General features: G+C 37.7%; 4 protein-coding genes and 1 non-coding gene across 5 annotated transcripts; 2 read left to right on the top strand and 3 right to left on the bottom strand.

Annotated features, from left to right (window-relative positions):
- Positions 1-2,148: 2,148 nt before the first annotated feature.
- Positions 2,149-4,347, bottom strand: LOC110745055 (uncharacterized). The gene is made up of 3 exons (XM_021945125.2): positions 4,141-4,347; positions 3,196-3,250; positions 2,149-2,663 (listed from the first exon to the last, which is right to left on the bottom strand). Exons 1-3 carry the CDS (start codon positions 4,345-4,347, stop codon positions 2,341-2,343), a joined length of 585 nt encoding a protein of 194 aa, XP_021800817.1. The 3' UTR covers positions 2,149-2,340.
- Positions 4,348-4,711: 364 nt separating this feature from the next.
- Positions 4,712-6,373, top strand: LOC110745064 (uncharacterized). Its single transcript, XM_021945137.2, has 2 exons — positions 4,712-4,846; positions 6,122-6,373. The coding sequence occupies exons 1-2, from the start codon at positions 4,733-4,735 to the stop codon at positions 6,239-6,241; spliced, it is 234 nt and encodes a 77-aa protein (XP_021800829.1). The 5' UTR covers positions 4,712-4,732; the 3' UTR covers positions 6,242-6,373.
- A 368-nt stretch (positions 6,374-6,741) lies between these two features.
- Positions 6,742-9,708, top strand: LOC110745178 (voltage-dependent chloride channel 1, chloroplastic-like). Its single transcript, XM_021945259.2, has 4 exons — positions 6,742-7,570; positions 8,073-8,240; positions 8,505-8,711; positions 9,207-9,708. Exons 1-4 carry the CDS (start codon positions 6,872-6,874, stop codon positions 9,381-9,383), a joined length of 1,251 nt encoding a protein of 416 aa, XP_021800951.1. The 5' UTR covers positions 6,742-6,871; the 3' UTR covers positions 9,384-9,708.
- Positions 9,709-9,908: 200 nt separating this feature from the next.
- On the bottom strand, positions 9,909-9,982 carry TRNAV-CAC (transfer RNA valine (anticodon CAC)). Its single transcript has one exon. It is a non-coding gene; the product is annotated as a tRNA-Val (tRNA).
- A 273-nt stretch (positions 9,983-10,255) lies between these two features.
- Positions 10,256-13,811, bottom strand: LOC110744803 (serine/threonine-protein kinase 12-like). The gene is made up of 12 exons (XM_021944819.2): positions 13,605-13,811; positions 13,123-13,353; positions 12,946-13,020; positions 12,695-12,775; positions 12,415-12,509; positions 11,911-12,031; positions 11,751-11,830; positions 11,501-11,563; positions 11,294-11,406; positions 11,124-11,209; positions 10,881-10,999; positions 10,256-10,527 (listed from the first exon to the last, which is right to left on the bottom strand). Exons 1-12 carry the CDS (start codon positions 13,647-13,649, stop codon positions 10,386-10,388), a joined length of 1,251 nt encoding a protein of 416 aa, XP_021800511.2. The 5' UTR covers positions 13,650-13,811; the 3' UTR covers positions 10,256-10,385.
- Positions 13,812-14,729: the final 918 nt, after the last annotated feature.

The raw sequence follows: 14,729 nt of genomic DNA on the forward strand, positions 1-14,729 counted from the left end.
CCTATCTACTTAGTCTACGTAACTTGATATTTCTGAGCTGCCAATTTGGACGCCATACATGCATATGTGAAGCGTCATTTGCTTATTTCATGTGACCGTGCTGTTTCCATTATTGTCTTCTGCTTCAAATTTCTCCTTGACTGAAGTAGACAAGTAATTGTTTCACTCGAAGCTGGGTTCGTCTAAAACACGCTGCAAAGAAAAGTAGATTCACAAGTCACAAGGAGAATCTAGCAACAGGTGACCAAAACAGAGCCACATATTCACCAAACAGGACCACAGCAATGATCTGCACTTGTGCTAGTGATTGAATGCATCTTGGAATTATTAATTTGGAACGCATAAAATTGATTGACGTACTTATAGTCTTTTCATAAAGTTGGGTAAAAGCAAGAATTCCTAGCTAGCTATTCTTGGCTTCTTATTGTTGGTTCTAAATGTTGTTGCCTTTTGTTGTGTTTACGATTTTCGTTCTAATCTTTTATACGGTGCAAGTCTTCAACCCACAAAGAGCCATTCCCGTGCTTAAAACTCCAAAGGACATACTACAAGGAGATAGTTGCACAAAAATGAAGCTAAAGAGTGTCCAAATAAGAACATCGGATTTTCCTTGTTTCCACAACTGCTCTGAATAGGGATTTCATTGAATTTAGGAAAATTAATGGATGACAAGACTTGTGGAAATAAATGGATGAGAGAAGACTCATGGAAATAACGAAAATTCTAAGGTGGACCTGGTGCACTATAGACGTTGCTATGGAAATAAATGGGTGAGAAGACTACGAAAAAAATGGATGAGAGAAGACTTGTGGAAATAAATGAATGAAAAGACTTGTGGAAATTTGGTATTGGAAGACTGAATTTGGGATGAATGTGCAACTATCAAAAGATGATGCTCTTGTCTGTACCCAAAAAAGTACAAAAGATGAAATTCTTCTCACTTCTATGAGAAAAGCCCAATTTATCTTGAAAAGGTGCCTAGAATCATGGGCCTAAGATCGGGATATTTGCCTCTCCTTTCTTCTTTCTTCCTGAAACCTTCTCTTTTTCTCCTTCCACCCAAAACCTTCCTAAAGCTACTGCAAACTCTTTTGGTTCCAGGGGTTGCCCCTGGAATCATCTCCTTTCAGCTAATAAACAGAGCCTCTCTACCCCCGTCATGTTGTGTAGAGTTTTCCCCCAGTTTTATGCTGGGCTTTTGATCCCTTGCCTCTTTGGCAGCCTTTTGTCAGGTTTTGGTTGAGTGAGTCTGATCACTCTCTCCTCTAATCATTCTTAATCTCAACAGCAAAACAGCAAACAACAATGCACAAAGATTATGAGCAATAAGTTAACTGTCTTGCAAGGAAATTCATGGAAATATATATATATATATATATATATATATATATATATATATACTAAATTGATAAGAATATTACAACCACCTTATGGTGTGTAACTCATTCTAATGAAAACACTACATCCATTGCAATTGATCAAATCATCAGCGAAGTTCGTTTTTATACCAATGCAATGGGGTAGGGTTGCTGCTTGCCGGGATACTTTTTTTATTTTATTTTATATTTTTTTTAAAGAGTTATTAGATAAATATAATAAGGTGCAAATGGTTATTTTTTGTTTAATACAATTATGATGATGTGGACTTATTAAAGTTCATTAGATTAATCTAATGGTTAACATTATCTTAAATGCGTGTAAATGCACCGATACTAAATGCAGAGGCTCGGGATACAAGAAGAAAGGCTGCAGGCAATTCTTAACGTGATGAGTTGTGGCTTTCTAGGATGTTTCTTTAATTCATTTTTAATAAATGGATAATTGTGTGTGGGTAATAAAAGTTGAGTGTGGGCCATGGCCCATACTGGGCGTGAGCTGGGTCCGTCTGAATTGCCTCTAAAGGAGGGAGAGATATCATTTTTCTCGGGTTCATTGTTGATTGTTAAAGACTTTATGCAATTGGGCTACAATGGAAAGAAATATTGCAGCAGAAGGCATACCTTGGTCTGGGTTTGCACCTAGGCCTGCATGTGCTGGACACCCCCAACCGTTTTTAGTTGATGTGCTACCAGATGATTAGCCTGGCGTTAAGAAAATTGTAGTACTGCATCAATGAATCCCTTTTGAAGAATCATGGTGTACAACTCATTCAAATGAAAACATTACACCCATTGCCATTTACCAAATCATCAATGAATCCCTTTTATACTAATATCATGGGGCAGGCTTCAAGAATCTCTGCTAGCCCTACCATTCAAACAACATTGAGACAGAAAGAATCAGAGAGACCATTTTATATCCCTTCCTAATGTACTTCAACCAGACCATAGAACAGTAGGATTATGAAACTGTTGCTTTGCTCCCATTAGCTCGAAATGACTCCTTTGTTATCCCACAGTAGACTGGTTCGCTGCCTAAAAAGGTGATGAAATTCCAGCCAAAAGCTGAACCTCCAACAACATATGTCCCTTGAATTTGACCATCTTCAGCCTTCTCGCTGGATACACCTGACGGAAATTTATTTTCTGATGGTTTTCCAGAAGCTCTAGTATCTTGGGACTTTTCACCTGATAAAGGCTGGCCTTCCGGCACATTCTTACATCTTGCTGTGGAAACTGCTTCTGCTGTCATCTGTTTGTATAGTTCCATCAGAAGCTTCACTTCTGCAATTTGCAACATACAGGGTTGTAAATACATCTCATAATCAATACATAAAAAGTTACTTTCTACTTGCCCGTCATATGACAAGTAAAAAGCAGTGTCTCTCATGCAATTGGCTCCATCATTGAAAACCTTGGATTCTAAATTGTTCCCAAAGGGATTAAGAAAACAAAAACTACAAAAATGGAGCACAAGCATACATGGAGCTCAAGAAATTCAAACCTCAGGATAAAACCATGTGTGAATTTAAGAGACGAGCAAGACAGATGTCTCCTCACAAAGGAGGCCAAAGTCCATCTGAATATTACGCTAACGATTATCCTAGAATTTGGTGGCCAACAAGGAAAATACGGCAAACTAAGTTTCAAGGATAAAACTCTACATTTTCATCAACACGAAGAATTAATAAATCAAGTTAGGGCGTGAATGGAAGTTGGACACAAGAAATCAGGTCAGCTTTCTCATACGAATCAAGGGATACCTATGTGTCACTGTGTTCAAATGACAAATAAAACAAAATCTTCACGAGCTTACGTTCTTGGATGTCATTGGCCGCCTTGCATAATCGAAAGTCAGGGGTCCGGAGAACCTTCAAGATAACAGGAGACAAAAAGTTAGCCCTCCTTACTTCACATAATGTAGCAAGCAAAAGAAGCAGTTCAAAACATTAGGATGTAGAGCAATTAATTGAGAGTGAATACATCCACAACTTTGATAGACCAACAATTTAAGAACCAAGCTAACACCCAATGGCCTATCACCAGCAGTCTCTACAGAACCTTATGTACTTTACAGCAGCCATGATCTCCTAATTCTACCCATGTCATATAGACTACATAGCATGCATGACGCATTATACTTCATCTGAGCCTAAAACAATCAAACACAAACAGAAATGGTAGCAAATAGACCCTACTTTTGAGAGTTTCACTTAACGCAAACTAACAACACCTCAATTCACTTGAACCTTAAATTTCTTGTCTTCATCCTTCACTTTATATTAAATGTCCTGTGCAACAAAAAAATTAAAATAGCGACAGACCCTCTAAAATAAAAACAAAATCAAAAGCAGCAATCAATGGTACATGTTTACCAAGTACAGTCATTTCCATCAAAATCACTATTTAGACCAACTTTCCTATGAAAGCTGCCAAGGGCACCCCAAAAAACCAAAGTACAACGCAGAATGACAAAGATTATACATTTGATTTCACCCACAAAATTATTAAAGATTATACATTTGTAAATTTTTAAAAGAAAGAGGAAAGAGACGGAACAATAAAAGGAAAGAAATCATTAGAAATGCTCAAGAAAGCAAATTGTGAACCCAAACAAGCCCGAATAATGTACCTCAAATCAAAATGTAACCAAGTTAAAAAGCAAATTCAATAAAAAGAAAACCCAGATCACATAAATTGTCCAAATTTACAACAAATTCAGACCAAGATACAAACTTTGACAAATGGGTCTGAAATGTACCTCAAGAAAATGAGGACGAATCTCCTTGAGGACGGCGCGAACCTTGAAGTAGCTGGAGTTGGAGATATGGGCATCATTGTCAAGGGGTCTCTTCTTGGTCTTGGGAGGAAGAGAAGACGGGGGAGGCTGTGGAGGGAGAGCTTCTTCGGAGTTTGGGGGGTTCGCGATTTGCGTGACTGTGGGCTGGGCTGGGTTGGGATCTTCCATTGATGAAGAGCTGAGAGGAACTATTGGCTTTCTGTGACCAAATAAAGGAAAAAAGAGAGGAACTTGAGGCTTCTGGATTTGCAGGAAGAGAAATATTTGCGGTGTGTTTGGCTGTCAGTATAAGCTTAACTGGTTAAACATAAGAGACCCAGATGGCCAAGAAGTAATAACTGCAGAGCAGTCTCTTGGGACAATGTGTAATAAACTGCAAACCAAAGGGTAGTTTCTGATATTTTATAAAACCCATTTTCTTCCAAGGCCGCCTTCTACTTTCTTTTCTCCCTCCCCAAAATTGAAAACCCTTTCTCTAGAACCAAGTCTCAAAGTCTGTAACTTTAAACCCTTTTTTTTTTAAGAGAATCCAATTGAAAGCAAAACTACCACGATGAACTCACAAACTGATAAGCTGGTGAGGAGGACAACTATGGTGGCCACCGTTACTGCTGCCTATTTCCTCTTGACTGCTGATTATGGCTCTGAGCCCAATGCTCTCGACCCTGTATGTGCTTTTTCCTTCCCGTGATTTCTTTTTCCCAAAATTACTATTGAATCTTGTTGAGAAATGGTAGGGGGAAAATGAAAAACTAGTCTTGGGGTTACAATTTTCTCTTTGTTTGTTTTGCAGCTAATTAAATTCTGAGATGCATGATATGCCCTTTTAGTTCACAATGTTTGGGGTCTTTCGATTTTGGGGGTTAATCTGTAGTTGCTAGTTGTGGACTAAACTTGGGTTTTGTAATTGGGCTAGTTGGGCATCTTGTTTTTGCTTTGCATCGATTTTGCTTTTGTTGCTGTTTAATGTGCTGCTTGTTTAGTCACTACCCTGTAGCAAAAACGTTTTATTTATATTGCAATATGCTTAACATGGTTAGGTTCTATGAAAGAAAGACTAAAGATTGGGTTTCATATGTGTCTTGGTATTTGATTATCTACATCTGGTTGTTCATGACCAGAAATAACCAAAGAAACTTTTCTATCATCTAGATTTGACTGTTCATGACGAAGAGGTAGAAAAATATGATGTGGGAGTGCTCTTAGGCTGGCCTTGTTTTCGGAACATTGAGTAGGGTACTAAAGAATGACTTGTTCATGAAATTAGAACTATACGATGTTCAAATGGTATAGTGAAAAATTTGCGGAGTTACAAATAGGTGCAGTCATTAAAAGAGGCACCTCTTAGTGAGAATATTAGAGGATGTCATGTGATTCAGTCAAAGAAAGGCCAACTTTTCTAGGATATCATTAGAGACTAAGAGAGAACAAACGAAAGCATGAATGTGTTATTTTGACAAAGACGGTTTAACCATAATCATCCCGGGACTATGGCTTTCAGGGCTGTAAAAAATTGTTTTGTATTGATATTGATACAAGTTATATATCATCTGGCACACATAATGGAAGTTTGTTGTTTCTGTAAGGATAGCATATCAGCCTTTGAAAGTGTAGTGTGATGAGGCTCCACTTACAACAGATTATGGCTGAGATTAGTGATGAGGTATTAGGTAGATAAAGACTAGATTGTTTAATGTAAAGCATGTTTTTTCTTTCCATATAAGGCAGGATGGCTTTTGTAATTTAATTGAATCAATGGTTATGAAAAGCTGAGATTCTTTCCTCTGTTCATGTTCTTTTTTACTGTCTTAGAAAACTTTCAATTTGTTAGTAGGTTCCCAATTGGCGATTGTCATAGGTTCTTTTGGTAAATATCGGTTTTGTTAATACTTGGTGTACGGTAACTTTTTCAAATACTAATTGCACAGAGTTGTGATGGCAGGTTAAGAGGGCGATACAGTCTGCTGAAAGTTCTGTGAAAGACTTCATCTTTGGAGCAAAGAGGCAACCTGAAAAAGAAATTGAAAAGCTGGCCCCTAACAGTGCTAAGGAACATCCTTAGTTTAATAGGCAGTTAACAATGTATAGAAAGATAATTGTTTTGAGAATGATTCTACTGTTCTTGTGAGTTGTATGCGGTGATATATTTGGACCCTGTGTTCCTTTTGCAGAAGATATTTCATGTTTTGTCTCATGTATGATCTTCTCCTTGCTGCTGAGATAAACCCTAACTCAGTATGGATATGATTCTTGGGTCACCTGAAGCTCAAATGCCCCTCATCTTGACAATATGCACAGTGCTTTGAAATTTAAGAAGCTGACAAAAAGAAAACAAGAACTGAGATAAAAAGGATTAATAAATATAGTTTTTATATAAGTGATAGGTAATGCTGTGGCAATGTGTTGGATGGTGTGGAGGTTGTTTTTGGCGGGTATTCAAATGAACGGTGCAGATGACCCTGTCACTGATATTGGGTCCCACTAGCATACTCACTTTTGTTACTATCAGATTTTTTGTCCAACTAAAATTTGAACATGTGTAAAAACCTCCTTCACATATAACCGTTGTTTAACTAACTCATCTACTTTCTCCCTCTCAGCTCAGCTAACACTCTTCACACACTCACTCTGTGAAACCCTAACACGCCCTTTTCTTCTTCCCTCTCCCTCCTCCAAACCCTAACTCCTACAAATGCTGATACAACCCATAAACCCCATCAAACCCACCACCAACATCTCTCTCTCATCCAAATACTCTACCCCAAACACTTTTCCAACCCTTCCCTCCAAACCTAAAACCCTCAAGTTCAAAGTCCTCTGCTGCTCACCCTCCCCAACCCCAAACCCACCATCATCATCATCTTCATCTTCCTCTCCAATACAATCCGTAATCTCAATATTCCAGATCATACCCGACTGGGCAGACAGCATAAAAGAGCGTGGCTTCAGACAAAACAGAACCCTTTACGACCATGAGAAATGGGTTCATCACAGAAGCTCTTACCGCCATCTCCGGCACTTTCTTACAAGCCTTTCGTCAAGGGTAATCTTGTCTTTGATACCACCAGTCATTGCTTTTACTTTAGTGGCAGTGGTGATTGCGAGCTACAATTCAGCGGTTTCATTGAATTGGCTTCCGGGGTTTTTTCCGGTGTTGAGGTCCTCATCTTTGCCGTACCAGCTGACAGCACCGGCATTGGCGCTGTTGTTGGTGTTCAGGACAGAGGCTTCTTATTCAAGGTTCGAAGAAGGGAGGAAGGCTTGGACTACGGTGATTGCAGGGGCTAATGATTTTGCAAGGCATATCATTTCCGGAGTTGAAAATTCAAGTGATGCACAGCTGAAGAAGGCGCTTCTGCAGTATATTGTGGCCTTTCCTGTTGCGCTGAAGGTTTGTGAATTTCAGTTTTTCGATGTTAATTGTTCAAATTTTAGCATGCCTTCTTGTATTTACTTATGTCAGTATTGAGAAGAAAAAAAAAAGGTGCAAGTTCATCAGAATTGCTGATTGAAAACAAATTTCTGAGGATAGTAATTTCATGCTTTGTGTTTTGGAGGACTCGAATTTAACAAAATCAATGTAACATCCAGAAGGTTTTCATTGTGCACTAATATAATATCGAGAGTGTTGGTGGTTCCAATTAGACTGGTAGGGCATTTTAGTAATGTTTTATAATTTTGGACTCCTTTGCAGTATTTGAAAGCCCAATGTAAATGTGTAATCAATAGAGAGATGCTCAGATAATTTTTTAACATGAGCTAGAGCCTACCTTTAGTTTCATTGATTTTTCTGTGCTGAAGAAAACTTGATTCTGTGTCTTTTTCATTTGTGGAACTATTATTTGATCACATTGATATTGGTAGCATTGATAGATGTTAACTTTTAAATGCAGTGTCATGTCGTTTATGGCTCAGATATCAGACAGGACCTCCAAAATTTGCTTGAATTAGATGATCTGCTAGTTGTTTTGAATTCAAAACATCGACCCAGCTGCATTATTGAGTTCATCTCCCAGAGCCTTCGATTGCTAAATTTGGAAGACTCAAGGAGAATTATGTTGGTAATCCCTTCCTAGATTAATATCACAGTTTCAAATGACTATTTTTGTTGTAATTTACTTCGGGTGCATAAGTTCAATCAAAATTACTAGTGACATAATTTCTTGAATAAATTTACAGTAACCAGTTGGCAGTTGTGAATCAGTATTATTTTCTTTCTTCAAAAATCTGCAGCATTTTGTTGTACTTAGTTTTGGGAAACTAAATATGAGCTTTATGGATGAAGAAACTCAATCAGTATCTTACATGACTTAATCATTATACAGCAATCAAAGATCTCTTGTTTCCATGAAGGGATTGGCGTATGTGAACAACTAATTGGTACTCCCATCCCCCTCTCATATACCCGCTTGACTTCAAGGTTTCTAGTCCTCTGGCATCTCACTCTCCCTATCATACTTTGGGATGACTGCCACTGGATTGTGGTTCCTGCTACTTTTATTAGTGCTGCTTCTCTGTTCTGCATTGAAGAAGTATGTTCCTTTCTCTGCCTGCTTTCTAACGTATATGTTTTTTCCTTTTCTCAATGCTGTGTTTGTTATATTTATTACTTGCAGTATGCTACAATTCTCTTTAATACGACTGAGATAATCAGGCACAGGCAAAGTAAATTGCCTTTTAATTGTCATTCTTGGTATAAGCTGAATGGGAGAAATGGTGTGTGCCATCGCCTTTAATTGTCATTCTCAAACCAATCTTAAATTCATGTATGTTTCATTCTAGAACGCCTACTTTTACTACTCTAAAACATATATAGACCATCAAAAATTGTTCGAAGCAGATTGTGGGAATTCTGAAAGTAAAATTTAGTCCCATACTCATTATTCTCCGAAATGAACTGAATTACTGAAAGCCGGTGGCAGAAGATTTCAGAGAACCTTATCTGCTACTCTGTTATATGAGTTACCTCTCCTTGATCTCTTATTGGTAGATGATGCATGCTCTTATAGGGTAATTAATATCTGCAGGTGGGTGTTCTTATTGAGGAGCCATTTCCAATGCTTGCCCTTGATGACCTTTGTAATTCAGTTCAAACCAATGTAAGAGAGGCTCTTGCTAGAGAAAAACTAATTCAAGCTCGGCTTGCTGCAAAAGGAAAGATCCAGCCTGAGCAGCAGTTTCAAAATGGTCAGCCTAAGTCTTAGTTGGATGAGATACTCAGTCAGGATCATCTCCACACTCTTATACAGCCGCCTATACGTAAACCCACGAGTCTGCAGACCTATAAGTTTCTTGCACTTTCTGAAATCTAAATGATGCATTACAATAGCCCCAGGGTTGAGATTTGTAAATATAAAAGTGTAGAGGATTATGTTTCATCGATGTATATGTCACCGTGTCATACTTTTGGCTCTTCTGAGTTTTGTTTTTAAATAGATAGTTGGCTTTGAGTGCAAAATTACAATCTAGCAGGCTTTGCAATCTGCAACTTTAATTGTGTTGATGTATACATAATTTTTGAAGCGTTTATCTCCAAATCCCACAACAAATTACAAAGGAGAGGAATTAAGGGGATTTTTTTGGGGCTTTTAGACCATCACAATATGATTAACATGAACCAAAACATCTCATGATGAAAAACAGTAAAAATTGAACAATTGGGAAGACTCCATGCGTATATTCTGCATCTTGCCCGGCCAAAACAAAAATAAAAAACAAAAATGTTTAGATGTCTGAGCCCGGGTTCGAACCGGGGACCTCTAGTGTGTGAGACTAGCGTGATAACCGACTACACCACCCAGACGATTTGTTTATTCTTCTTCAAATATAATTTATAAAGACTACAAAATGACGTTAAAAAGCTTGCACTCAATCATTTCTGTTTTAATAGTTGTTTATTGCACCCTCCCCTTTCTTATTGAACTTTAATTTAAATATTTGTTGGTTGAAAATTTGACATTTTGATGAAGAGCCAGTGAAAACTTTGGATGTCTAGCTGGTACTCTTTATAAGAATTTGGAAAGGTAGGGAAGAGAGAAGGCATAATTACCATACTAAGCTGGGTGCCAAGCAAAATTAATTAAAACTTTAATATGATAAGTTGTCACTCTTGTAAAGAAGTTATACAGAAAGTAACACACATGCCTATATACATAAACCCAAAGAAGAAGAAAAAGAACTAAACATATGTCTGTCATAATCCCATCTTATAAGATGGCACAAGCACCAATACAGGTTCCCATTCTTTTCTTGTTCTGAAAGTTCTCTTGAATTATCTCCAACTGCGAAATGATCTCTTCGAATGTCGGCCGGCAATCTGGATTCTGGTGCCAGCATTCTTTAAGGAGCCTAAATTATTCAAAGCAGAGAACACTTACTTCATAATCATATGCAAAACAAATGTCTGTTTAAGAAAGAGAGTAATGTGTCTTGCGCAATTCAAGATTACTGATTCTATTAACTTTGAGTTCGGTTGCAGGCTATTGTCTCACTTTTAAACCAAATTCAAGAACAATGGATTCTAATTGGCAGCAAAATGAAGCATGACAGTTCCACCTGTTTGGGGTTGCTAAAAATTTTAGTACATGTTCCTAAAGGCTCTTCTGAGTAATGCTTGTACTGTATGTAGCTGTAAGGTTTATTTTTGTGCTTGTTAACAACCTGATATGGGATAACATTTAAAGTAGTCGAAGAACACTCACGTCCTGATTGGTTCTGGGTACAAATAAGAGAAGAGAGGTGGTCGAGAATCTTCATATGCTCGCTTGTCTGCAATTTTCTCCGGGTCCTCTGCCAGATTAGGTGGTCCTCCTAGAAACATCTGTAAGTAAAATCTGTGACTATAAATGACATAGGGGAGAGGCTCAAATTGGATATGCCATAAGAAATAATCTTCAAAAATGACTACTGGAATATAAGATTTCTAAAGTTTAAAGCAAATGCACCTCATGTACTATCAGAGCGAATGAGAAGATATCAATACTCGTCCCGTATGATTCTCTACGATAAACCTCAGGCGCCATATAACGATCTAGCAAAGATGACAAGAGCATTAGAGCTAGCACCAAATTGCTAGGGATATATACTTGGTTTTTAGTGAAAAGGCATCTCTTACATGAACCTGTTCGTCCAGTCATTTTGTAACCAGATACATCATTTTGCTGTGCAATTTTGCTTAAGCCAAAATCTGTGACCTTGAGTCTCCCAGCTTCATCCTGTAACACATTTCTATAGAACAAAGAAGAAGCATTGGTTGCCAGGGAGGGAACAATCTGTATAATTCACTCTCAAAATGCATTTTAATACTGTTTCCTTGCTGTACCTTGGTGTCAAATCTCTGTGGATTATAGGGCGTGGTTTATGCTGATGGAGATAATTCATACCTCTGCAACATTTTTGAACATAATCCTCACCAAGAAGTTCACATGAAAAGTGTAAAAAAATGGAGAAAAAATAGTAACATATACAAATGAGATACGTGACGAGAATGAAAAGATACATTTTTCATAGTCCCTTGGGAGGTCATTATCAATTTATAACTTTAATTTCATATCAGTAGGATATATGAGTACCTGGCGATATCTAAAGCATAAGAAACTACGGTTTGTAAATCAAGTCTTCCTTTCCTCTTTAATATATCATGCAAACTTCCCTGGTGCATTAAAATTGGGAGAGTTTAAACATGAACATGAATTTAGGAAGAAAAGGAAATTAAGTATTAAGATAACTTACATTGCAAAGATACTCGGTAAGGAAGATCAAGCGGTCAGTGTGCCTCAGAACACCAAGAAATTGCACAATGTTAGGGTGGCGCAACTTTTGCCACAAAGCAAGTTCCTTCAGAAAGATAGTCCTGCAATTAGCAAAGTTAGTTCAACTTGGTTGAATCCGGAAAATGAAGATACTGGCATCAATTTACGACTTTAGCAAACCATATAGCATGGTTCTGTGCTTAATATATGCAGACTAAAAATCTCTACTAACCAAATCTTTATCAAATTCAAAACTATATGCAGACATTCACACTGTTTAAAATGCACATGATGTGACCAACACACAAGGTGAGAAAGATCATAGGAGGTTTTCGTTGGTATGATAGTTTACATCAAGTTTATACTTGTTATTTCTTATCAGTGATTACTTTCTCTTTTAACTGCCGTGATCTATTTATTATGCTGCCACTTATAAGATGACTAGAAACCATTAGATCAAAGATATGCAGATAGAGAAACTCACTTCACTGTGGGATTGGAAGCAATGGAGGATCGGATTGTTTTAGCAGCAACTTCTGTACCACGCCACTTCACTAAATAAATTTCACCATATGATCCCTGCATTGCTAGGAAATTTTAAGTACATATGAAGTATCACGAACGGGACAGAAAACCAAAAAAGTGCAGGTGCAGAGGTTAGATATTTCACACAAAGCCTACTGAACAAAGTTAGAACATCAAAATGCGCTGAGGTGCCTTTGTTGCAATTATGTTCTAGAAGAAATTGAACTAACAAAATCTACCTCTCCAATAAGCGTCGCTTCATCCATGTTCACCTCAGTGTGTTCAATTTCATAGCACGGAAGTTGGGAGTCAAGCCCTACCTTTAACATATAAAAATATTACATTTGCCAGTAAGTACATTCGAATTTCGAACAATATGTAAGGACATGTAAATGAATCGATTGAGAAGAAATGCAGACTGCAGACTATAAAGCAAATATAATCTGTTGATCTCTGTAACATGTGAGAATGCATTTGGAAAGTGAAATACCGGATCTATTCCACCTCTAGCCTCCAATATCTTGCAAATCGCCTCATGACTGAAGCTACGAGCATCTGACAGTGGCTGCAAGATCACTCATATTAACAACAAATGGCTTAATCCTTTACATATAATTGGAGAAAGCATATTATTGGTATATAATTGGAAATTTTTGGATGAACTTACAGTGCGGCCCCAGCGATCCGTGGAGTTCACATCAGCACCTTTATGAAGAAGTAGATCAACAATCTCAGTGCAGCCTTCACAGGATGCCAAATGAAGAGCTGTCCTCTTATCATAGTCAGCCAGATTGGGCTTCACACCTTTCTCTAACTCATGCATCACCCCTGCTTTGTCACCCTTGCTTGAACAATACAGCAGCCGATACGGGCTGTCCAGGCCAACTTTTTGACACTTCTACATGATGATAAGTAAAAAAAAATTCAAACTTTTTGCGTATAACTTTGTGATAAATGAAAACTCATGCTGCATAACACTTCAATCACATCTTTGCTTAACATCTATACCTATAAGCTAACAATTTGTTGTAACTTCAGGCTGTGAAATTATATTGAAATTTCAATCCAACCCTCTATTTGCTCTGCTTTCCAATGTTCACACTCAAAAAAAAAAATGCAGACTGGTTTGAAAAGATGAGAATTGATCACCTTGGATGACAGTTGAGATGATGAAAGAGGTCTGCAATCTTCCATGAGATGAAATCAGGAAAACACTTTTAAGTAGAGAAGTGTGATTTTGAATATGTTTAAGGGAATGCTTAGAGTGATTAATTAGAGATAATGCTTGGAGTTGCATGTCTGAGGAGCATTTCTAATGTTGTGTCGGAGTCGACAAGGTCTCTTAAATGTCTGTTTCTGGGGTTTTATAACGAAAAAGGCAGGAGAGCCGCCTCGTACTCTTCGCTGAGTTAAAGTTAGGATTTGGTTGACTTCTTGTTTGTTTCCTACGAAAATGGAAGGGGATAACCATGCTGAGTTTTCTCGGGTTCGATTTTAGTAAGGTTTCTCCCTCGGAGGGCAAACGGATGAGCGAGCGAGGACATTCAGAGTTGGCGGGGTTTTCTGTTTCCCAGAGGAGGAACGACGCCGTCTCACTGTATACTAACGTTGCAAACAATATTAGCGTATAATACATTTTCAAGGACGACGAATACAAAGGTGTGACACAAATAAAATTTCAATATTTTGTCAATTTTCTACAACAGTGATATTTCAAAGCATTTATCCTGATTTAATGCAACTTAAAACAAAACAAGATAATGAAATTTAAATATTAAAAAATAAAAAGAGTGGAAAGGAATGCAATGCATAGTCGTCATTGGATCTTGAGTCTCTGCATTTAAAATCCACATATTTTTCCGCATTTGGCTTCATCTCAGCTGTTATAATAATCCAACGATCTACAACATGACATGTCAGCTACCATAAGTTCAATTTAATGTTAAGAGTCTAATAGTCCAATTTTGCCCTTCCAATAAAATTAAGAAAAAAAAAAAAACAAAACAAGAAACCAAACCCACCCCCTCCCAACATCGGTGTTGTTGCACCCGCACCACCACCCCCAACCTCCTTTATTTTTGTCTTGGGTAACGATGGACTCCCCTACTCTCCAAGTATATAGGCTTTCAAAAGGCTAGAGGTCCCAAGTGCTCTGCTTCTGAGACGTCAGTTCTGTTGCTTTATGGTGTTTCGACTATTACTGTTTTTCAATCTTTCATATTGTTATATTTGTTTGTGGCACTTTGTTGCTTGAGTTCTTTCTCTTAGAGCACT

Source organism: Prunus avium, chromosome 2, assembly GCF_965620075.1.
Source record: "Prunus avium chromosome 2, drPruAviu1.hap1.1, whole genome shotgun sequence".
Lineage (NCBI taxonomy): Eukaryota > Viridiplantae > Streptophyta > Magnoliopsida > Rosales > Rosaceae > Prunus > Prunus avium.